Source organism: Ctenopharyngodon idella, chromosome 13 (assembly GCF_019924925.1).
Source record: "Ctenopharyngodon idella isolate HZGC_01 chromosome 13, HZGC01, whole genome shotgun sequence".
Taxonomy (NCBI): domain Eukaryota; kingdom Metazoa; phylum Chordata; class Actinopteri; order Cypriniformes; family Xenocyprididae; genus Ctenopharyngodon; species Ctenopharyngodon idella.
Genome location: NC_067232.1, coordinates 3362289 through 3387461, shown reverse-complemented (window position 1 = coordinate 3387461; position 25173 = coordinate 3362289). Strand labels below are relative to the sequence as shown.

Below are 25173 nucleotides of genomic sequence, written 5' to 3'. Positions count from 1 at the left end.
TCAGTAACTTGGCTTGATGTTGGAGATCTGAAATGAATCCTATTTGACAGTCAGGAAATCATTTGGCTGCATCGTTTGTTTGTCTGCTGAGGAAAGCCATGGAAAAATTGATAGAGGCTTTGGTTGTTGATTCTTTCAGTGACTTTTTCTAATCAACAGGTAGGAGGAAAATTGGCAGATACACAAGATTTTTGTACTTTATCTGTAACATGAACCTGCCAGTCTGACATGCATTAAAAAACATTAAGCATTCCATGCATAACAACATGATCAAATGTAGGGTGACCATATGTGCCATTTTCCCAGGACGCGTCCTGTCCAGGATTTCTAAGTTGCATAAAATGTCCCAGTTTTGGTTTTGTTTTCATATTTGCAGAAGGTAATGACTGAAAAATAATACATAATACATAATCGACCAATCGTGGCTTGCGAGAAGGCTGGATCTACAGAGAACGGTCAAAGCATTGCAAATACGACTACATTTTAATGCATTGCGTGAAGACTGTCAATAAGAACAGTGGCTTGCACAGACCTCCGTGTAGAAATCGCGTTCCGGGGGCACATCGATATGACCACTTTCAGGATTAAAGAGGCAAGGGCTCAAGCCATTTTAGGCAATTTAGAAATCCTGGACAGGACGCGTCCTGGGAAAATGGCACATATGGTCACCCTAATCAAATGCATGTTACTGGGGGAAGACAATTACTCATCAATTGCAGCAAAAAATATTTTTCAGCAGTACACCAAAAAAAAAACCTCAGAAACTAACCACTGACTTCATCAATATAGCCAAGTATTGTAATACATATTTATAAAAATACAAAATACCAAAATATTAAAGGGTTAGTTCACCCAAAAATGAAAATTCTGTTATTAATTACTCACCCTCATGTCGTTCTACACCCGTAAGACATCTTTGGAACACAAATTAAGATATTTTTGATGAAATCTGAGAGCTCTCTGACTCCATAGACAGCAAATTAATTACCACTGTCAAGGCCCAGAAAGATACTAAAGACATTATTAAAATAGTCCACGTGACTACAGTGGTTCAACCTTAATTTTATGAAGCGACGAGAATACTTTTGTGTGCAAAAATAATGACTTCATTCAACATTTTCTTCTCTACCCTGTCAGTCTCCTACGCTGTTGAAGTAGTGAACGCAGTGCAGCGCTTCCGTGTTTACGTCCGGAGGCCAATAACGATTTGGCATTCTGACGTAGAACACGGAAGCGCCTGCACTGTCTATACTACATAAACAGCGTAGGAGACATGAAAGAGAAGAAACTGTTGAATAAAGTCGTTATTTTTGTTTTTTTGCACACAAAAAGTATTTTTGTCGCTTTATAACATTAAGGTTGAACCACTGTAGTCACATGGACTATTTTAACAATGTCTTTAATACCTTTTTGGGCCTTGACAGTGGTAATTAAATTGCTGTCTATGGAGGAGTTAGAGAGCTCTCGGATTTCATCAAAAATATCTTAATTTGTGTTCTGAAGATGAACAAAGGTCTTACGGGTTTGAAACAACATGAGGGTGAGTAATTAATGACAGAATTTTCATTTTTGGGTGAACTAACCCTTTAAATAGGGACATTATACTATTTATATACTACCAGTTGCAACATCAAAATTTTAAGAGACCATCACATATAACTGCTTCTTTCATACATTCACTTCATTTGCAGAGAAAACAATGCAGCTACACTCTTGCATACTGGTGTCAGCGTTTGCAGCAGATTGTTTGGCAAAGCTACAGTATGTTTGTTTTTGGCTACAATCTGCTTTCACCATGACCTTGATTTGATCCTGACCTTTGAGATGGAGCGCTGTGGTTTGGGCCGGGCGGGGGTGGAGGTAGAGATGGGTGTAACGTGATGCTGTTGTGTGAACAGACCGCTCTGGAACTCACTGAGACTGACTCTCCCGTCCTGATCCTTGTCTAGTTTCCTGAAAAGAGCATCTAACTCCTGTGTACAGACAAACAGATACGGTGTTTAGCGACTAATTTCGTTACTAATCATTCCATGTACAGAATGTTACATGACCGTACCTCAGACTGTAAGTCCTTGAGACCGATGTGGTCACAGACGAGTGACAGCTCCTCACGGTTAAGTGATCCTCCAGCTCCGACCCCAAGCTCCTCCCATACTGCTCTCACCTGTCCATCTGTCACTTCCTGCTGAGGGTTGGATGAGCGCTGAGGACTTCCTGTGCCATCTAGATTCCAGAGCTTCAACTGACCTTGGGTATATGTAAATCAGAATTACATTTATGTGCTAATTTACATATAAAACTATAAGTTACACAATATAGTACCTTGTGCCACAAAATAGTGGTGTGTGGACTCCTTGTTGCTTCCTGTGTCCTCATCTGATTTGAGACTCTGTAAATAAAGAATTGACAGTGTCACCATGAAATCAAAATGGACAATTCTTGTTGTTTTATATGGAATATAGCGGGATTTTTTAGACATTATCCATACAATTCATTATTTTTTTTAATTCATGTGCCCCCATTTTCTTTGATAAGTTTCTTTCTTTCAAAATAACTTCCCCTCCCTCTTGCAGTTACATCCCTTCTCTTCTCTGATGACGTGTTTACTGACGCAAGGGTGGGGCAACCTGTCACTCACATGACATCACAGCAAACCACACCCATCCAACCATCCAATCAATTTCCGACGGACAAAATAAAGTCTTGCCACATTGTTTCATGTTCGAAAAGCCGTTTCCCTTGGGAAGAAAAGACTAACGCAACTTCCTTTTCATGCCGACTTTAACAACTTGTATACAACTGCATAGTATATACTGTATACTGCCCACTATTTTTTTAAATAGCATGTAAATGCATTTTTTAAAATAATTTTTCAATTAAGGAGGTCTATAATGGTTTCAAATGCCTCACTGCTTTTGTCATGTGATCCCATAACATTGTATGTCTATTTTAGTGTGTGACAAAATGGCTATTTTGCATTTTAATCAATTTTCATGTAAAATGTTTGACCAAATAATGAGCAATAAAAAGTTTTAACAAAGGCTGATATTTTTTTTTTGGTTAATTTTTCACCCCCCCTTCGGGACAGGGCCTAGGTCCTAGGTCCATGGCCTAGGTCCATACATAGTGTGCACTTTATACATACTATACATACTATGTATTATAATAGTATGCTATTCTGAATATCTCAATTGTAAACATATGATCACAAAGGCCATAACTAAAGAAGCATCTCTTGATTTGCGGTTTTGACTTTTGACTAAAATGCTGTTGGTTTAGCAGATGGAGAAAGTGTAGCTGAATGTACTAGTATGGTCCAGTGATCACGAGGAACACAATACAATCATCATAAGGCATTCCATCCCAGCAGTCATTACTTCTGCAACGCTGGACGGGAACAACTAGCAGACTGAGGATACAAGCGCTGAAGTAATGCTGTTCTTCACATCAGTATGGAAACACTGCACCATACTAAACAGCTTAAACCTTGCTCATATAAAGCCAGCTAAATCTTTCTGTAATGATGCAAAAGAGCTTACATAAGAGATGGTTTGGAGTCGGACCGAGTTATCCAACAGTTCCAACACTGAGAGCACTTTAAAATCAGCTGACAAAAGACAAATGCAGTGAAATACTAAAACTTGTTGTAAATGTGTAACTGTAAAGGTGTTTGCTAACTGGATACTGCCCAGTATACACTGAATACTGCATACTGTTGTTTTAATAAAACAGAATGAGAAACTGTATGTATTATGTAACAAACTGTTCAGTAGCTGTAAGCTGACTTCATTACAACAATTTATAGATACATATAAAATGACATTAAATCATATATCTATAATCTATATAGAGATCAGTGAGCATATCTGTAGTGAAATATAATGAATGCATTTGCAAGTTATTTTAATTTTACATTCTGTATTTCAGTTATTTTAAAGGTGTGATGTACAGAACAGCTGATACACAATAAGTTAAATCATTCAACTTTCACACATTTTCCCCCGGTTTCACAGACAAGGCTTAAGCCTAGTCCCAGACTAAAATGCATGTTTGAGCTGTTCTAACTGAAAATAACTTGCACTGACATATTTTAAAATATGTCAGTGGCACTATTTTGTCTCGAGGCACACCAGTAATGATTTAAGGCACATTTATAAAGCTACTTAAACGCCCTAATTGAACTAAGGCCTAATCCTGACTTAATCTAAGCCTTGTCTGTGAAACCGGGCCTTTATGTAACAAATATTTAGTAAATAGGTGACAGAAATTAATAATTTTCATCATCTTGAATTTAGATGTAGTTAATTATTTGGGTTTATTGTTCTCAATATAATTATTCTGTTTTGTTTAGGCTACTTCTGTGTAATTTTTATGACTTGTGTGAGGTACGAGTTCCCCAGATGCACTTAACAGCAGCAAAAGATGTTAAAAACAATGGTGATGTCACTTCCAGTTCATTTGTCACTGAAAGTGGAAGGTCAAGTTGAGCACATTGCATTATTGGATACAGTATTCTGTGCAGTGTGGTAAATGTAGTACAGTATTAAGTCATCTGGGTATTCTATACATATTTAAAATCTATATACTGTGCACAGTATACATATGCATACTGCAGAAATGGTAAAAGTAGTATGGATAGATTGTGCAAACTTTTATACAGATAATGTAGGGTGTGCATACATTAATTCATTTGTGTGCTAGTGCCATCTAGTGGTAGATTACAGTTTGATGAAGACAGTCACTGACCTGTAAGATATCTGTGGTTTGATCAATGTATGGTCAAAGGCAGGAGACAAATAGAACAGATTACACTGATCAAAATGCTACACAGTTCAGCTTCCAGCAACAAAAGAATAAACCCAGCTGAATATGGGACAAGCCACAATCAATTACCATCAGCATTAAATTTTAAACAACATTACATAACTGTTCACAAACAGTTTTTCAGTGGGAAGGCAGAGAGCGGAAAGTCTTGTATTATCTCTCTCTCTCTCAGTCAATAGTAAAGAAAAGGCCACTTTATTGATCTCCAATAAGAAATTAAGTGAGGGACACAGATATTTTCTCCTTAAGACATCGTTCATGCGCATACAATCCCTCATATCATGTATTCACTAAGGAAAGTGTTGAGATATGGAGGTCTTTCAGCAAAGGCTACCCTCTAATTGAGGTGCACAAAAACTCCCAAACAATCAGAAGAATTCAGATCCTCCTTGATTACAATTCATCAATAACGTTTCTGAAAAAAAATATAAATGTGTTGTATTTTAGTCTATGACGTACTCAAAACTAAATTATTTATGTGGCATGACAAGGTTTGTGTGCAATATTCATCACAGCCGGTTGAATTATTCACATAAACAAGCAGTGCTGTTGCTCACATAAATGTTGTAAAAGGATATATGGACTGGAATCTGTGTGGAACCTGTGAATCTGTATCGCAAAAATATGAAAAGGAAAAGGAAAACTGCTTCAGAGGCTAAAACTTTAACACTATTTTTTTGTTGCCCTGCAAACACAGGTATTTCCTTGAGAAAATTACACTTCTGTTGATGTTTTAGGATATTTTGATGTTGATGTTTGATTTCCAAATGCATATATATATATATATATATATATATATATATATATATATATATATATATATACATATGTCATTTTAGTATTATTAGAGTATTTATTGATTAATATTTTGAATTAGCTTTTTTTTAATATATTTTCAGTTTTCATTTTAATTTTACTTTAAGTTTTAGAATGTTTTTTATGTGCTTGTCATTTTATGTGCTTGTTATAATTTATTTTTTATTTCAGTTTTACTTGTAATTATTTTAGTACTTCAACTTAAACCTGTTTATTTCAGTTTTTGCTATGGCAAAATTTCTAAATTATTTTTAATATATAAATATATTTAAGTTTTTCATGTAATATTTTATTTTATTTCAGCTTCATTTCAATTAGCCAACAATTTTAATGGCAGTCTTAGTTTTAGTTAACAACAAAAAAACACTGATTAACAGAGACCAAAGATAAAGGATATCTGCATGTTAAAGGAAATGTAATTTAAGACTTTTTAAGACATCTTGATGTAAATTACTACTACTACTACTAATAATAATACTTTATGAGCAATTTTAGACCAACAAGAAAAAGATTGTCCATAAATATAAAATAAAAATCCATAAATAATTGTCCATACCATCCATAAATAAATAAAAAATCAGCTTCAGCAAAGTTTAAAATCACATCAGTGCAGGTCCACTTCTACAGGGGTGCTTGAGTGCTAAGCACCATCAAACAAAAGCAAGCGCACCCTCAGTTGATACTGTAATAACATCATATTGGCGAAACAGATTTGTGCTCTATAGACTAGAGAACGCCAAATGTTTTCAATTGTTTTTGCAGCGGTTAGCATCTTAGCAATGTAGCCAATCACAGACACGTTTGTTGATCTTTTGTACGCAATGTCCAATCAGATTCAGAGGTGTTTAATTTAGTCAGAATCCACTCACCACTGAAATTGCCTGAGTTTTTGTTTAGTGCTGAGTTATGCTCGCGAATCTTCTCGTTAACAAACAAATTGTAGACACGATGTAAGTAAGAGATTCATTGTGCAGTGTAGACAGCTTCATTGATTATAATGAAACTTTGTGAGATCGCAGTGAACTGAGATGAGTGACAGCTTTTTAGTAATTATAAAGGGAGCTGTCTTTGCACGCTTTCGAGGCTATATATTTCCACTGGATAAAAGTTTTGTTTTCATGCTACTAAGGGACCGACAGCCAATTACACACTGCAAAGTTTCAGAAGTGACATCTACATATAAATGCGAGATTCACTCTTGAGGTATTCAATTTTATGAGATGGCTTAAAGAACTAAACTGTTGCAAAGTAGATTAAAGGTACTTTTTACAACCTTTTTTACAACCCTTTTTTTTTTTCGAAAAAAAGTATATTTAAGATGTTTAAAACTTCACAGACACCCTTGTCAAACCTTAAACCTTTTACATAATACTTAAACTGTGCATGTTGACCAGATTACTTATCGTGACACAGTGAGTTGGATCCTCCTGCTACAGAGCAACACAGAATCGCTAGTGACAGTGCAAAGAGTCGATTTAGAGAGCATGTAATCTCCCCTATTCATCAAAATAGCATGTACTAGGTTACATAAAAGGTCTAAATATTTCAAACACTGTTATGAAAAAAATGAGAGAGGAGAGGGAGAAGAAAAGGAGAACAGAACAGAGAGACATAGAGAGAGAGAGTAAGAGAACGAGGGAGGGCTCTGGTATGCAAGTATGCGTTTCTAAAATGAGAGGCGCAGTTAGAGGAAGCGCCATGCCAAATTATAGCCAAACCCTTTCCTTGTTGTACTTCACATTATCAGGCCTTCAGACCACAGCTGATGCTTTGCACCCTGAGCTCCACCCAGACCAAGACCTCTAATCCTGGTTGAACACATTCGACACGTAAAACATAGACACTAAAACATGCTGGACCAAATGGAGCCTGGCGGGCTGGTTCATAAACACCAAATGCTGGCTGCTGCCAACATAAACTGCACTGATGGACCAGCGTGCTTTCATTCTTGGCTAAAGCACTTGATTGTTCAACTCTTCCACAGACTGTGACATACTCTCTCAAGAAGTCTCAACCCAAACAACACCTTTAGACTAGATTTTTACATTGTTTTAGAAAATATAATTGAGATGATCTGAGTGGATTTACCATGTTGCTATGGTGTTCCACCCTTGTGAATAAGTACACTTTAGCATACTTTAAAAAAAAAAAAATACTAATTAAGTAAAACCATACACTTTAAAATAATAGTGCGAACTGAATGTAATGTTTTCGGACACTTAATTGGCATGTTATTTTGAAATGGAAATGTATTATATTTTAAATTTAATTTAAATGCAATTAGTTGAACTTAAGAGCGCTTTTTGACTCACTTAAGTAGGACTAAGTACATCTTCAGATGTATTTTCATAATTATTTCTATATTGTCTTTGAAATATGGCCAAAGTGTACTGTCGAATGTACTAACAAGCATATACTTTAATGTAATTTCTAGCGAAACTTGTATGTCATGTATTTAAATATATTTGAAATTACTCATTTGTAATGATGAAGTTGCAATTTAGTACATTTAAAATATATTAAATGTACTATCAAATGAAACACTACAGTTAAAATTATAATCATGTGCTTATAATCGGACACTGATGGAGAGACTCAGGAAGAAGTTACAATTTTTAGACTGCAACTGGACTTTTCTGACCGGTTAGTGGATAAATTTATGTAGTTGCTGTGGAGTTGATTCAACTCATCGACTAGCATGTACCGTCATGTTAATATTTTGTGCAAATCCAGTGTTGAATTGACCCTTGTTTGTGAAGTAGTCCGGCGTAAAATGCCTGTATGGCAACAACACTCTACTACAACAACTCTTCCAACATGCCCAACATGGCCTCACCCCCTCTGATGCGTGTTCCCGGGGGCAGGGTTTATGTAAATTTTAGGGTTAGTGATGTCACTAACCCAGGAAGAAGCTCGTTGTAGTCCCTACCAGCTGTTTGTTGTAGTCCTTAAACAGCGAATTCTTTGAAAAATATCTCCCTTTTCATTGAACTTTGAGCGTCGTAACTTTGCAGATGTTGTTTATGCTCAAACAGCAACATTACACACTAAATACAGTTAAAAAAGTGAAATCATAATCAACCACCCCTTTAAAGGGATAGTTCACCCAAACATGAAAGTTCTGTCATCATTTACTCACCCTCAAGTTCCAAACCTATATGAATTTCTTTCTTCTGCTGAACACAAAAGAAGATATTTTGAAGGATATGGCTAACCAAACAGTTGATGGACCCCACTGACTTCCATAGTATATAAAAAAAAATACTATGGAAGTCAATGGGGCCCATCAACTGTTTGGTTACTGACATTCTTCAAAATATCTTCTTTTGTGTTCAGAATAAGAAAGAAATTCATACAGGTTTGGAACAACTTGAGGGTGAGTAAATGATGACAGAACTTTCATTTTGAACTATCCCTTTAAGTGAAGGGACATGTGGCATGCATGAGCAAGACATCGTCATTCTTCATTGTTGTACCAAACCAAGATGGATCCAAAATAACTCTTTAAAAACGAAACACATGGAACGAGAGTTCCAGCAGCCCAGGTTTGCATTTGGACTGGCTCTCCAGTCTGGCACTGTTATGGACAAGTAAAATGACTCCAGAAGAAAAAGTACAGACACAGCAGAAACAACAAACCCCTTTTATGAAAGCTCCTGCTCTTTGAGGGAAAAAAGAGAATGTGAAATGAGCCATGTTTTGATCCTGAGCCAAAAGTAACACTAAAGTCTGGTGAAGGTGGGGGCTGCACTATGGGTCGGCACTTGCACATTCCACACCGCCACACTTCCTGTCTGTGAAAAGCAGGTCAGCCCAGATCCATTCACTAGAATCAAACTGATGCAGGTATTTCAAATGACTAACAATATGACACCTCAATGGCACTGATGTTTATATTTAACACCGTCTATTTGCATACAGTCCCAGAACGACTCTCCTATTTTCACTTTAATCTACATTTGAGTGTTATGCAAATTAGATTTTAAGTACATGCCCTCAATTATTAATGGAAATTACAAAATAGAGATAAAGTTAATATACTCTACCATTTGGGGTCTGCAAGGTTTTTTACTGTTTTTGCTCACCAAAGCTGCATTTGATTGATCAAAATTACTGTAAAAATTGTATTATTGTGAAATATTATTACAATTTAAAATAACTGTTTTCTATTTTAATATATTTCAAAATGTAATTTATTCCTGTGATGGTAAAGCTGAATTTTCAGCATCATTACATTTCAGCATCATTAGCATCATTACTTGTTGCTCAAGACACATTTCTTATTATTCTCAATGCTGATAATAGTTGTGCTGTTTAATATTTTTGGGAAAACCATGATACATTTTTACAGGATTCTTTGAAAAATAACAGCATATATTTGAAATAAAAGTGTCTTGTAACATTATAAATGTCTTTACTGTAACTTGTTTAATTTAATGCATCCTTACTGAATAAAAGTATTTTTTTAATGTTACTGATCCCAAACTTTTGAACAGTAGTGTAGGTATCATGAATTTTACCTCAACACTCTCCAGTGAGGTGGAGCGTCTGAGCTTGGCTCTCCTTACACCGTTTATTTCTACTTTGTCAGTCCCAAATGCCAGTGAATCTTCTGAGTGTGCCGTAAGCTCTAAGTCAGTCTTGTCTGGCCGTGATCGCCGCCCGTACCGCTTGGTTCCTTTCACATATTTAGGCTTCACCTCCTCTGGGACTGCTAGAGAAATAGGAAATGATGCTTAGTTTAGAGCGACAGATAATGAAAGTATTAAGAAACAAAATAGTGCTTGAAGTAATAGTAGGTCATCTCACATCATTTGTTCATCTATGTCATAACCTTTCTCATAAAATGAGAAATATGCTGGAAAGGAAATGAAAACCTAAAAGAAACTTCCCCAACCTTTAACATCTGTTTCTCATCACAGCTTTCAGGTTTTACCATTTTCAAAGATAATTTTAGCGTTGAGCTCTGAGATTTCACAACATGCATTAATGTACCAGTCTCCCTAATGCATCTATGAAAAAAGACAAATGTTATTCTGGCTTTGGCTTAAAGAAGACCTGCATAAAAAGTTTCAGCATCTGTATAACATATTATGCCTCCATAACAATCAATAGGCAGGTACCTCGAGGTATTATGTGGTATTATTGCCTTCTTAAACAGTGTCTTTAATCCAAATAAACTCAAAGTTGTTTAAGAAAGACAAAACCGACACAAAACACTACCTAAACTTAAATTAATGATTGCTTTCTCTTCCTGTCTTCTCATATTTGTGTTCCATTTTTCAGTGCCCCCAAAAATTAAAAGTATAAGAAAGCCACTCTTGCATGAATGTCTTTGCATTAGACAGCAAAATTTCAAACCAAGTGGCATTTCCAAACAAATAATGCTAGAGCTTTTCTCACATCCAACCTCAATTTTTTTTTAACAATTTTCAATGATTTTTGTTTCTTAATCTTGTTTGCTTTTAACCAGTGGACCTAAGGTAATTTTTCATGGACGTATGAAGTCTAGCTTAAGTTTCAAAATACTTCTTAAGGCCAAGCTGGGATTTGCATGATTTTTTTTTAACCGTTCACATAAACTCTAAAACCCTAAATATAAACTATCGTTCAAACGTTTAGGGTCAGTAAGATTTTTTTTTTTAAAGAAATTAATACTTTTATTCAGCAAGGATGCATTAAATTGATCATAAGTGACAGTAAAGACTTTTACATTTTTACAAAAGATTTCTATTTTAAATAAATGCTGTTATTTTTTAACATTCTATTCATCAAAGAATCCTTAAAAATGTATCACGGTGTCCACAAAATATTAATCAGCACAACTGTTTTCACCATTGATAATAATAAGAAATGTTTCCTGAGCAGCAAATCAGCATATTAAAATGATTTCTGAAGGATCATGTGACACTGAAGACTGACGTAATGATGCTGAAAATTCAGCTTTGCATCACAGGAATAAATTACATTTTAAAAATACATTCAAATCGAAAGCAGTTACTTTAAATTTTAATAATATTTCACAATACTACTGTTTTTTAACTGTAATTTTGGCCAAATAAATGCACCCTTGGTGAGCATAAGAAAACAAAAAAACATTAAAAATCTTACAACTCCAAACTTTTGAATGGTAGCGTAACTTACCATATACCAGGCTATTCATAATCAAATACCATTGAGCATTTAGGCAACAACCACAACCCTTCAATTCCTCAGAGTACAGATGCTAGATCAACTACACATCATGTACCATCAATAAACCTTGAGTCCACAAGGTCCAGACTGACTAATACAAAAAAACATGAAGATAAACACAGGCCTGGAAGCTTGAGTACCTGGCTCAAGATAACTGCTCTCCTCCTCTGAAGTACTGAAGTCCAAAGACCTTGACAGCACAGCCACAAAGCCTTCTTTGAACTCCTCAAAATTCACCTGTAATAAGAGAGTATCTTAACATCTATAATACAGCATTAGAATTAGAGACACTAAGGTGATCGTGGGGAACGTCTTACCCTGGCATAATGTTGTGGTCCTAGCAGAGTGTCCAGCAGCAAGGGGAGATGGGCATCTAAGCTCAGCTTGTGGCATAAGGCAGTAAGCTCCTCTTTGTCGAGGTAACCGGTCCCGGTGGTGTCACAGCTGTCAAACTCAGCCTTCAGCTGGGCCACATAGCGGTTCTGCTCCTCCTCATCCATCCCACCACATACTGCACAGCCAGCAAAGTCTGGGACAAGAATGTAGAATTAAAAATGATAAACATGTCTAGTGGTCAATTCCTCATTACTGCAGCCTGACGCATGAGCACTACCCTATATTCTACATAGAGTGTAATTGACTGAATTGATTAACTTCATTGATCTGACAAATTTATCTACAAAATATATAGTTGATTATGCATTTGCCAATTTAGGCACAAAGAAATATATTCTATACATTACCGTCCAAAAGTTTGGGGACAGTACAATTTTTTTTTTAAAGAAATTAATACTTTTATTCAGCAAGGACTTTCTTTAACTTTCTATTCATCAAAGTACCCTGGAAAAAAATGTATCAAGGTTTCCATAAAATATTAAGCAGCACAACTGTTTCATAAGAAATGTTTCTTGAGCACCAAATCAGCACATTTACATTTATGCATTACGCTTTTATCCAAAGCGACTTACAAAAGAGGAGCAAACGCAATTTGCCAAAGAGCCAATGGTATTTGTAATATACAACACCAGGTTTATTAAAATTATTTCTGAAGGATCATGTGACAGTGAAAAGTGGAGCAATGGCTGCTAAAAAATCAGTTTTGCCATCACAGGAATAAAATACATTTTAAAAATATATAAAAGAAAAAAGTTAGTATTAATATTTCACAATGTTACTGTTTTTACTCTATCAAATTGATTTGATCAAATAAATGCAGCCTTGGTGAGCATAAGGGTCTTCTTTCAGAAATATGAAAATTATTTACTAAAAAAACTTTCTGTAGTGTAATAATTTAAATGCTATACACACAGTGGTATTTACATTGTGTAGCACATTTCTGTATGCTACTTTACCATATAAACATGTATACTTTTTATAGTTACACCATTTTATTGTTTCTTCTATCATCCTGTTGGTCTTATTGTTTTAAGGTGTCTTTTATTTTGCAAGGAATGCCTTTGTAAATGGCAATGGAGTGTAGTAATACCATTAAAGCACTCCACAGTGTTTTAGCCAGTGAGTGGTTATTTATCAGAAGTCTCGAGCGACTTCTGATAACAGTAGAGGCCAGAGCAAAGTAACGCTTAGACTTAAAATATCTCTTACTTAAAGAAAGTTACTTGAAGACAAATTGAATCCACTATGGTACTGACTGAATGGTGTCCCCTTCAGAATCATAAACACCCTCGATAGTCAAATCAAAACAGGATCTTTATATCCTAATTCCACGTAACATTTTCACACACAAACATTATTAAATCAGTTAAAAACAAAAACAGACAAAAATGAACTGCATTTGAGAATTATTAACAATATAAAACTGAAGCCTGCGAGTATCCCACAATGCAGCACGCGGGTTTGGTATACATTCACCATGGGAACGAGGACTAATGTAAAACAAAAGGAAAATATTCTCTACTTTCCATTGTAAACACTCATTTTCAAAGTCCACATCACTCGCAGGCGATTAGTTAATGAAAAAAATACGTTAATGTGACATCGGTGAAATTCAAACCATCTTACCGTTGTAAACTCACACCGACTCGTTCCCGTAAAAGTCACTTTATGTCCAGCATCAGTTGCGGTTTCGTCTTAAAACATGTGGTCATAAAGTGACCGACCAAAGACGGAAAGATGCTTTGCTCTTTGAAATAGACATAAGTAACGTATCCAGGGTAGAGCACACTGTTGCCGGACAGACACCCGCGCTCATCCGTCTGTACTGTCCGCCGGGGTGCAGCAGCGTTAGTGCGGGGAGGTACCAACGTTCCTGCTCCTTCAGAGATGCTCCATTCTGCAGCCCCTGCTGGTCAGGCGGTGGACTCCAATGGGACGAGGGGTCATACATACACAACCCCGAACTGAATCCCCAGAGACTGCGGCATTGCATTACTGTGTTGCATTATATTGTGCCTAAGTTACTGTAAAAGAAAATAAACATAACTGTTTAAGTCGAGCACTTTATTCTGTAATGTTTTTGTTTTTAATGGTTAGCTACTTTAAGAGGGAAGATTAATTTATTGAATGCACGTCTGCATTAGAAGAAGAAGAAACATTTGTTTACATATTCTCTTATCTTCACAGGTCATTTCATTCTAGGACTTTGAGGATCCACGGCACGCACACACATGGTTTATTAGAGCGCCACCCGTCGGCAGAAACATGCAATGTTTTGAATACGGCTTCAATCCAGAGAATCAACTTTTTGAAACGATTGAATGACTTTTTACATGATTTTTATTAAAAACTTAACTAGTTAAATAAAATCAAAGCACACACTGTCCCAAACTTATGTTTGTTCTGTACAACACAAAAGTCTAATATGAGCAATATCACTTTCATTTTAAAGGGCCAAAAATGCGAGAGTGAATGGTGACTGAGAGGTTGTCATCTGTATAACAACTGCTTTTGTTTTTCACAAAAAAAGTTTGGGACAGCATACTAAATGACTGATGACATACTATTGATGGCAATAGTTTATTTTTGAATGAGAGCCATTTATTTGACGCAAAATGTATTTGTAATCATTTTAGGGTTCTACTTGTATATCGAAAAGTTAAAATACCACACTTAAAGGGATAGTTCACCCAAAAATAAAATAAAAAATCTGTCATCATTTACTCACTCTCAAGCTGTTCCAAACCTGTGTGAATTTCTTTCTTCGTCTGAACACAAAAGAAGATATTCTGAAGAAACCAAATATTTGATGATCTCCATTGACTTTCATAGTATGAAAAATAAATACTATGGAAGTCAATGGGGACCAGAAAATGTTTGGTTACTAACACTCTTCAAAATATCTTCTTTTGTGTTCAACATAACAAAGGAACTATTTATTTTCATGCATAATATTAGCCTATCAAATATTATAAAACTTACTATTAATTATGCAGTGTTAGGCCTAATTATTAATCAATGTTGCACCTTGAAACAAGAATGTACAAGTTGCCCAAACCAGTGCGCCAAAGATGGCCAGTGATGACCTTTGATTTGTTATATTTTTGCTTTGAGATGTAGAGAATATAAATGAATCTGATTTTAAACATGTACATTTGAATATAGTCGAATATAACGCAACGTATACTTTTGGCCCACAGCCCTCAATCAAAACCCCTCGAGTTCGAAGCAAAAGGTTTAGGCAATCAAAGAAAATACCAAGCTTGTCATCGTGACTCAGCTCGACTAGTGACCTTTCACTGTTATATGAAGTATTTTGATGAATTATATGTGAGTATAAGTGACAATGATATCTGCAGTCCGAGAACATTCGGTTTAAAACATGATCTGCTATCTGTTAATGTTGTCAAAATGTTATGGGTGCAAAATAACTTCAGCAATCACGAAAAGTAGCTATATCACGCAACAAATACAGACATCGCACGCTAACCATTGGCTATGATACAGCGCAATCAGAATATTCCCGCCCACCACAATCCTACACGCGCTACCATTGGTTATAATGCAGCTCGACAAGTAGAAAGAATTGAAAACATTTCCGTGTAGTAGAACAGAATACAGAGCCTTCACAAGCCTCTACTCGTCAAATACTGGTAAGAATTGCAAGTTCTGTTTACAAAAGGCATTTACGTTGCATGGAAAGGATTGTGAGTTTGTGTATGAGCTTTTTTGTTATTATGATAAAGCGCTATATGATACAGTCGCAGGCAACACACTATTATATGAATATATCGATGTTGCAGACCAAACCTTTCTCATCAGTTCTTCCTTAATGATAGCATGTGCAACCAATACAATTCACTTTGGTTGAGTTTTAAAACAAATAAATTACCATAAAAGGGAAAGGATGTGCACACAACTCAATTAATAGTCTTTTGAGCACTTAACAATTTAAACAGTACTGATGGGCGAAGGGGATAACTTAACAAATAACACTGAAAATGTGTCTTTGAATATATATATATATATATATATATATATATATATATATATATATATAAAATTTAGAAATACCTGCAATATAGTAGAATTCATTTTAAGGCATGACTTTATATTTTAGGTATTCTATATTTTTGAATGTGTAGACTGTAGATTACATTGAGTAATTGGCAGCATGTTTTTCCCCCTTTTTTTCTCTCTTGTTTGTTTCTTGTCTTCTTTTTTTCTATTGTATTGTTGTGAAAAATAAATTAAAAGAATCCTTTTAATAAATAAAATAAATTACCTTTTTAAAAATAAATTAAAAGAAACCAACAAAACATACAGAAATTCAACTGTCAGGCATATATAAAATATATGTGTGTGTATGTATATGCACTGCCGTTCAAAAGTTTGAAGTCTGTTAGAATTTTTTTTAAAGAAATTAGCACTTAATATTTATTAAGCAATGATGCATGAAATTTGTCAAAAGTGACCGTAACAAAATTTATAATGTTACAAGCAGCACAACTGTTTTCAATATTGATAATAATAAGAAATATTTTCTGAGCAGCAGATCACCATATTAGAATGATTTCTGAAGGATCATGTGACACTGAAACTTTTGAATGGTAGTGTGTATATAACTATATATCATTACTTTAGAATAATCAAAAAAACATTTTTTATATAGAAAATAAATCTAAATTTAGTTTGAGACATTATCGTTGGGTTTTTTTTGTTTTTTTTCCCTTTCTCTTCAGTAGTAAAGCATTATGGGTGGGCAGGTGTCGATTGACGAGAATGTTCACGTGGTGATTGTCGGTGGTGGTTTTGGTGGCATTGCTGCTGCTCAACACCTGAAACATCATGGGGTGCCCTTCATGCTTATTGACATCCTGGATGCGTTTCATCACAACGTTGCAGCGCTGCGTGCATCGGTTCAACCTGGTAAGCAAAAATCAGAGGCTGAATGTAAGAAAACAAACAGCTAGATTAATATAATAATGCAGGTTTTTTGTGTGTGTTCTTGTAGGTTTTGCGAAGCAGACTTTCATACCATACAAAGAGACATTTGGAGTGAATTTCCTCCAAGGCCGTGTCATACGGATAGACACCGAAACGCAGACAGTTGTGCTTGACAATGGAAAGGTAAGTCATACTGCAATGTTACAGCAGAAGAAAACAGAATGTGAGAAAATGTCTTTATATAGTATGTGCCAATTTAAATCTACAGGAGGTACGTTATTCACACCTCATTCTGTGCACTGGAACAAGTGGACATTTCCCAGGCAAACACAATTGTGTAGACACCTACCAATCAGCCATTCAGAAGTATGACGACTTTGTCAAATCAGTGAGTTTTCTTATTGTTTATATGTGTGATATGATCTTAAATGGCAATTACAGACTAAATTGTGAAAAAGCTTTTGAGTTTTACATTATGTACATTACTTAAGTTAATCTTAATATAATATAAAATTAAAAATAATATAATATAATTTATTTATATTTTCATTCAATGTTACAGATCCAGTCAGCAAACGCGGTTGTCGTTGTTGGTGGCGGAACCACCGGTGTTGAAATGGCTTCTGAGATCAGGACAGAATTTCCTGACAAGAAGGTAGAGCTTTGACTTCACACCCAAACAGACTTTGCAATCTTATTCTGAAGCATGTACTTAAAGTGCCCCTATTATGCTATATTAAAGGTTTCTAATTTATTTTTGGAGGTCTCCTACTATAGGTTTACATGCATTCATGGTCAAAAAACACTTAAATTTTCTCATAATATACATCACCTCATTTCTCAAAGAGTCTAAAAACAGTTAGTTCGAAGATTCAGTCTCACTAAACCCTTCCTTTCCGAGAGCTACTCTGCTGTGATTGGTCAGAAGGCCCAGTCTGTTGTGATTATTCGACCGCTTACAGCATGTGTTGGAAACAAAACGCCCATTATCATATCTGAATTTCAGCTCTTTTAAAGTGCATGCAAAGTGGATTCGCAGTGCTGAAAACGGTGTATTCTTGACATGTCGACAACACGAACCAAACTCTTCCGGGACTCAGCTACAACTACAGTGTTTGAGGGCGGGCCAAAGCAGACGTTATTCTTGGGCAGCCAGTGAAGAATTGCTGGGATTGCTGATGACACCTTTCAGCAGTTCAGAATTGATTCTTTCTTTTAGGACACAATAACTTTATTTGTTGTGCACTTTGATCTTTAAAACTCTTTTACGTTCACAAACAGCTATATTACACACTACATTAAGGGTAATATTCGAAAAACCATAATAAAAAAAGAGCATAATAGGGGAACTTTAAATGAGTTTTGTTTTATATAATGATGACCGTCTTTTATCACACATACATTTCATCTAGGTGATTCTGATTCACCCGCGTGAGGAGGTGGCTGATCCTGAACTGTTACCTAGTGTGAAAGAACAAGCCAAGCAGGTGCTGCTGGAAAAGGGGGTGGAGCTGTTGCTAGGTAATAATCTCGCATGACAAGGTTGCTTAGCATCCGCCTTTAAGTTCCTTTGCCTGATGCGGGGCATCACATGTCTGAAGGTGTGTACTGGGTTTCTGTGGGTCTTTAAAAAGTCTTTATTCGCTCTTACACAAATTAAGGACTTAAAAAGTTCTTAAATCGAAACAGAAAGTCTTAAATTAATAACATTGTGGCATTAAATGTTGCATGTATTGCAAAAAAAATTGAATATCTTCCTCAGTATTTTTGTCCTGTTTTACAATACAAACATCTGAACATCTTTAAATCTAGGTACATTTATTCGAGATGGAAATGTAAAATGAAGTCTTGAAAAGTGAGTTTATACTTAAAACAGTAACAAATATCTGTCATTGAGTTATCAAAACTTTGGCAGATTGTTCTCGTTTTAATCATAAACACTTCATTTTGATCAATTTCACAGAAAACAAGATATTCATATTTTATATCATTTTGTATCTCCAGTAAATGCGTCTTGATTTAAGAACCTTTAGACATTTGCACTGGAAACAAGACAAAAATACTAAGGAAGAACGTCACTTTTTTGCAGTGTGATCAGAAGGTACAGTAAAAGTTATTCAAGCTTTTTTTTTTTTTTTTTTTGTAAAATGAATTAGTAAATTGAATTGTAGTCGTATTTTCAAATGCTGAAATGTTGCTAATTCAAGTCATTGTGTTTCTCCCTAGACATTTACATTTAAAGAACATATACGTATTGTGTTCCATTCAATTTATTCCTTAAATTTTCTTTACTTAGCCTTAAAAAGGTTTTAAATTGTGATAATGACTGGCTTACTGTACGTACATTATCCTTTACATATGTTTATAAGGGTCTATATGGGGAGATGACCTTTTCAGGAAAGGGAAATATAAAATGTTACAAGCTGGATTCAAGTATGCAAATTTTGTAACATATGCATTTCACAGGTTATAGACTGTTTTCTTCTGTTTAAATATTTACCTGACTGCAGGGCAAAAAGTGTCAAACCTTGATGAGCTGGAATTGAATGTATGTCGGAGCGGCATGGTGGTCAAAACCAATAAGAACGAGCAGGTCACCGCCGATATTGTCATCTGCTGCACAGGAAATAAGATCAACTCTGATGCGTACAGGTCCAGTCTGAGTAAGTGCCTTTTGTTTGTAATAAATAGACTAATAGCTGTTTGTGATTGTTGAGATAATATCTAGAATCATAAAAACATAAGTTATTAAATAGTTAATTAAATCAATCATTAATTTTGACTAATTGTGGCAATTTATCCCCTATATGTTTTTATTTCTCAGCTGGTTAGATGCATTTGTGTAAGAAAAATATCTATATTTAACAAGTTATAAAGTAAAATATCTAGGTTCCGCCAGACCGCCTTCTGTATTCAACTTACGAAAAAAACTTTTTCCGTAATTTGAATACGGAAGGCGTAGGATGTAGCGGAAGCGTTTTGAACTGCGAGAGGCACTAAACTTTATTCGTAAGTTGAATACGAAAGGTGGTCTGGCGGAAGCTAGATATTTTACTTTATAACTTAATAAATATGGATATTTTTTCTTACACATGCATTGATTCGTTTCAGAAGGCCTTTATTAACTCCCCGGAGCCATGTGGAGTACGTTTATAATGGATGGATGCACTTTCTTCAGCAAATACTCGTTGGTCCCATTCACTGCCATTATAAAGCTTGGATGCTACAGAATATTTATTAATATAACTCCGATTTAGGAGTGAATCTGATATAACAAACCTGATACCCGATTATGGAAAATTGCTTAACTCTTTCCCCGCCATTAATGGAATTTCCTATCATTTATGAAACCACGCTTCCCGTCATTGTTTTTCACTGTTATACGGTAGGGGACGCTATTACCAAACTTCTGAGCATACAGAAGCTCTGGATCAAAACGGACAAAAAAGGAGTTGAAGCAAGTGTTATTAATGCACGTTGTAGTCACAATTTTATCAGCTTTTTGTTCAAAATATTGCTTTTTTTTTTTTTTTTTAATGAAACTTACCCACATTCAAGTGTTGGGGAAAATATCGGTAGATCACTAATGCTGAATCACTGAATAGATAGTGTTTTTTGGAATTATTTAATTTAAAACTAATGCTTTTCAAAAATCCTTGTTAGGATTGTGTACTTGTGTAGTTGCTAAGCTTAGAAAATGTTATATGTATGATATGCACAATTTTATATCACTCAATTCTTTGTTGACTTTTAGTAACGTGCTGTCATGTAACCTCAATTAATTGGCTGATTTTTCCATCATCTGTCTCTCTCTATTTTATTTGTTCATATTTCAGGCGCATGTCTGACAGAGAATGGTGCTCTGAAGGTGAACAAACACTTGCAAGTAGAAGGCTTTGACAATGTGTATGCTGTGGGGGACTGTGCCAATGTCAATGAACCCAAGTTGGCATATCATGCTGGACTTCATGCTGGAGTAGCTGCCACCAATATCATCAACAGTCTGTCAGGAAAAGCTTTAACCTCATACCACACAGGTAATAACCATAAGCCAATGATTTTGCAGCAGCACTTTTAAAAAGTTAATTTCTCACAGTTCTTTTACAATACATACAATTCAGTTTTTTTTTTTTTTTTTTTTTAATAATGCAATTTATGTCCAATATCATGTTCCCAATCAGGAAATGTGACTATGCTGATTGCTATGGGCAAGGATTCTGGAGTAGGCCAGTTTAATGGCTATAAACTACCTCGTTTTCTGGTCACCAAGGGTAAGAGTCAAGGCTTGCTGCTGTGGAAGAGCTGGAGGGAAATGGGGCAAAAAGCCCCTAATTAACACAAAGTTATCAAACAATGTTTACAGTATACTAAAATTTGTGTGAACTGTGGTCTCACATTGTTCGCATGACTTGACTCACTTTTATTTTAACTAAATGTTTTTTACATTATCACTGTTTTAAGATTAATATAAACCAGACCAGCAGAAGGATGCTTTATATTGTAAAAATAACCAACATGTATACTTGTACTTGTGTAACATCATGAATTGTTTGTAATACTTTTGAGAACAATCAATAACATTGTTTTATATATTTATACATTTGTTAAAGTAATAAATCCATTTACATTCACAATACAGATTGCTATAGTCATTCTTTGTTGATAGTGGTTTGTTCTCATATCTTCCTGCATAGAGCATGTGTGTTTTAATTAACTGCTCCACTAGAGGGCAATGAAACAATATGAATCAAATTCATGTATCCTGGTCAACAAAACAAGATGCTGAGTCACTGAATATATGTTATTTAATTTAAAACCAAAGCTTTTCAAAAACGGTCCAAAACTGCTCAACCCACTTTAAAATGATTTATGAACATTGAATGCCTTTGCTCATGTGGTTTATTTAACTTGAGTGATTCACACAGTGAAGTAAATCAAATTAGCGAAAATATTTTTTAGAAATCATTAAACTTGTCAACTCAGGGTTGTAAAAGTGCAGTGTTTGTGATTTCTGCTCCTCTAGCACCACCAAAAGGGAACTGCAGTCTGTTTGATTCAACAACCCCGCTACATGGTTGTCACATGACCTTATCATGTCGTCATGCACAGCACATGAATAGTGTCTTGTTATCAAACTGGAGCTAAAAGGGGTTGTGTTTGCATGGTGACCGGGAAGGCTGTTGGCATTTGGTGTTCATGAAACTCTTGAATTATTATCCTGAACCCAAGGTATTGTGTTTTTATGTCAGGTTACACATCTTTGCGCGTTGGCCTTGGATACAAGTGGTCTTTAAATGGCAATACTGCCATAAATTCCAACTTTGTGAAGTCACGACCCACAGTTTGTGTTAAATCTGGGTCAGACAAGCACTGATTCAATTCATAGGTTTTTCAGAGGCTGTAGATTTGTGGCATTTAGCCACTATCATGTGGGATGTTGCTCTACTCATCAATTTGCAACCACTGAACAACTTTAATGCAGCTTGTTCATGTTTGTCAAATGTTTTTCTTATGGCATTTGAGATCAATGCACCTGCAGTCCAGCACAAACTTCAAAAAGTTCATAAAGACACTGTAAAAGAAATCTATATGAATTGAGTATTTTTTTAAAGCCTTTTAATAACAAAAACATCAATGTTTTTATATCTTTAATCTTTTGTCTAGACTAAAACCATAGCACTTTTGTTCTAATACTTTTCAAGAATTATTGGTTATTTGTTTTGATGAGGCTTTTTATGAGAGTTATGACATCATTTAATTGATTCATCAATGTATCCGCACTAAGCTACACTGTATAAATTAATCATTAAGTTTAAGACTTAATTATTAAATAGAGGCAGCAGCATGTTTCATTTCTAAAAAGTATCCACACAAATGGTCTGATGCCATAATCCCCCTGATGATTGTTGTTTGTTATACAATTTTCCACTGATGTAACTCATTAAACGAGAAATCTAAGATTAAAAATGTATTAGATGCAAGAGAGCCATTTTAGTGCATATACTTTGTGTATATTGGTGTGGTGGGACTGGGATTATTGCAGTTAAAAGGCTCAAAAAACATTGCAAAATAGCATCAGGTAACAGGTCAATCAAAAACCATTGAATGCTATGAGACAGACAATTGAATTCTTTCACTGTGAGGGGAGACGGGTATAAATGCATTCGTCAATGCTCATTAAATAAATCTGATGTTTGAATGAGTAAGCGGAGTCAGATAGTCCACTGTGTTCCCTCTGGCTTTGTCTCTCTGCTGTCTGTAACTTTTGTGTGTTCAAAATTTGCAAAAATTTTATAATGAGTGAGTACATCGTAAATCCATTTTCCAAACTGTGTTTTTGTCTTATCCTGAATCACTATGGTACATCTATAATAAGTGTTTATATTCTGACTATTTTAGACTGGTTCGGGTCGTACCACTGCGTTGTAGCACAGTATCTGCGTGACTCGTTATAGATGGAACAGTAACAGCGACCGGAAGTAAACTGTCAACTACAGTAGCTAAAGAACACAAAAATCGCTAAGCAACAACAAAGAGGACAGCTTAACGGATCATTTGACATAGTAAAAAATAAATTACATTTAAATAAAATCAAGAGAATGGTTGCTTTTGGCATTAAATGACATACAGATACAATTAAAATGCTACATAACTATAAAACATAACATTTACTCATCTAATCAAAGTCCCTTTAAGACAAGTCATTTCACCCGGCGGCCATCTTTGAAACGCCTCTCAGGCATTTAAGTGCAGCTCCTATCTCTTTGAATGGGGAAACATCAAATTCTCCAAAGCTGTTTGCCAAGCTTTCGAATAAATTTCATATTTGAAATCACCAATGAAATCTTACAACATCTGTCTCATAATTTTGTTTCTAAACGCTCGAATCATGACAAAAAACGGTATTATTCAGGTTGGATCAAGCTAATGTGCATGCGCAGTCCTAAATGCGCGTCTCTTGTGCCTCATTTTGGAGGCGCGCCTCTGTGACGCGATGACTTTACCAATCGGCGATTGGCTCTTATTTAGAAGGCGGGACTTATTCCGCCATATTGTGCGTTGCATTTTCTCCCATTCAAAACAATATGAGTGCCGCGTCTTGTGTTATTCTATACTCTTTGGTATTATCGACTAAGGCAAATCAGCTATTCTCCCGTACTAGATGGTTACAGTCAAAGAATATACACTGACAAGAAGCGAAACTCAATAGAACGTTTCATTGCAACACCGGCGCCCAGCAGCAGCGCTGCGTTTCCACCATTTTGGGGTGAAAGCGACTCGGCAGTCCACTAGTTTCAATGGCAATATCAGCTGTTTGTTTAAAAAAAAAAAGAAAAAAAAAGAAAAGTACATTAAAGCTAAAATCCAACCTGAATGATGACAACACAGAATAAAATACTATCGTTAGTGATCATCAAATCCTTTTAACAGTTTATTTTACAGACTTTGTGTTTAAGTCTTCCACTTTTTTCACAAAACCTTTGCTCTCTAGAAACCCAGTCAGTTTTGGTTACAATTCTCTGAAGTTCAAGTATTAGCATTATAAACACTGAATTAATACCAACATATGAAATTAAATTAAGGACATGCATCAGAAAAATTGGGAATGTTGGACACTAAATATATAACAGAATATAACAGCTTGACAGTAACTGTTTTTGCAGTGTTGTCTTACATTAATGTCCGTTAAAGCAAGTCTACGTAAACAAAAAAACACAGCCACTGTGTCAAAAGTAGCAATTATGGGATAAGAGACACAGCAATGAATCATGTTCTATAAGGTCATTATCCAGGGGATTAAAACGTATTTCATACCTAGTGGAGTAATTTACTATCACTATATTACTCCACTAGGTCTGCCTATAGGTATACATTTTAATCCCCTGGATCACGCTACAAACATGATGATCTTAACTTTATTAATTTACTATTAATAGTAAATATGTAAAGTTGCATAAAATGGAAATACTCAATAAAGTAAAGTTACCTCGGATG

At 35.3% G+C, this 25173-nt stretch overlaps 2 protein-coding genes and 1 long non-coding RNA gene across 6 annotated transcripts in view; 2 read left to right on the top strand and 1 right to left on the bottom strand.

Annotated features, from left to right (window-relative positions):
• ninl (ninein-like) overlaps nucleotides 1-14354 on the bottom strand; it is a 33749-nt gene extending 19395 nt beyond the window's left edge. The window contains exons 1-7 of one of the 3 annotated variants that reach the window (XM_051917612.1): nucleotides 13858-14354; nucleotides 12153-12364; nucleotides 11976-12072; nucleotides 10161-10351; nucleotides 2323-2389; nucleotides 2057-2247; nucleotides 1818-1973 (exon numbers count right to left, since the gene is read on the bottom strand). In XM_051917612.1, coding sequence (XP_051773572.1) covers nucleotides 1818-1973; nucleotides 2057-2247; nucleotides 2323-2389; nucleotides 10161-10351; nucleotides 11976-12072; nucleotides 12153-12335 — 885 coding nt within the window. In that variant the 5' untranslated portion in view covers nucleotides 12336-12364; nucleotides 13858-14354. Of the gene's footprint in view, nucleotides 1-1817; nucleotides 1974-2056; nucleotides 2248-2322; nucleotides 2390-10160; nucleotides 10355-11975; nucleotides 12073-12152; nucleotides 12365-13857 lie in introns of all 3 variants that reach the window. The other 2 variants (XM_051917611.1, XM_051917614.1) reach the window with 2 other exon arrangements.
• LOC127525221 (uncharacterized) lies at nucleotides 5-3039 on the top strand. The gene is made up of 3 exons (XR_007933282.1): nucleotides 5-159; nucleotides 2039-2252; nucleotides 2574-3039. It is a non-coding gene; the product is annotated as an uncharacterized LOC127525221 (long non-coding RNA).
• Nucleotides 14355-15729: 1375 nt separating the features above from the next.
• On the top strand, nucleotides 15730-21814 carry aifm2 (apoptosis inducing factor mitochondria associated 2). 2 transcript variants are annotated; one of them, XM_051917949.1, is made up of 9 exons: nucleotides 15730-15884; nucleotides 16974-17160; nucleotides 17246-17361; nucleotides 17447-17566; nucleotides 17741-17833; nucleotides 18591-18699; nucleotides 19689-19841; nucleotides 21015-21215; nucleotides 21360-21814. In XM_051917949.1, the coding sequence occupies exons 2-9, from the start codon at nucleotides 16986-16988 to the stop codon at nucleotides 21512-21514; spliced, it is 1122 nt and encodes a 373-aa protein (XP_051773909.1). In that variant the 5' UTR covers nucleotides 15730-15884; nucleotides 16974-16985; the 3' UTR covers nucleotides 21515-21814. The 2 variants fall into 2 exon arrangements, with proteins under 2 accessions (XP_051773909.1, XP_051773910.1); XM_051917950.1 differs by having other exon boundaries at nucleotides 15732-15884; nucleotides 16977-17160.
• The last annotated feature ends 3359 nt before the right edge of the window (nucleotides 21815-25173 follow it).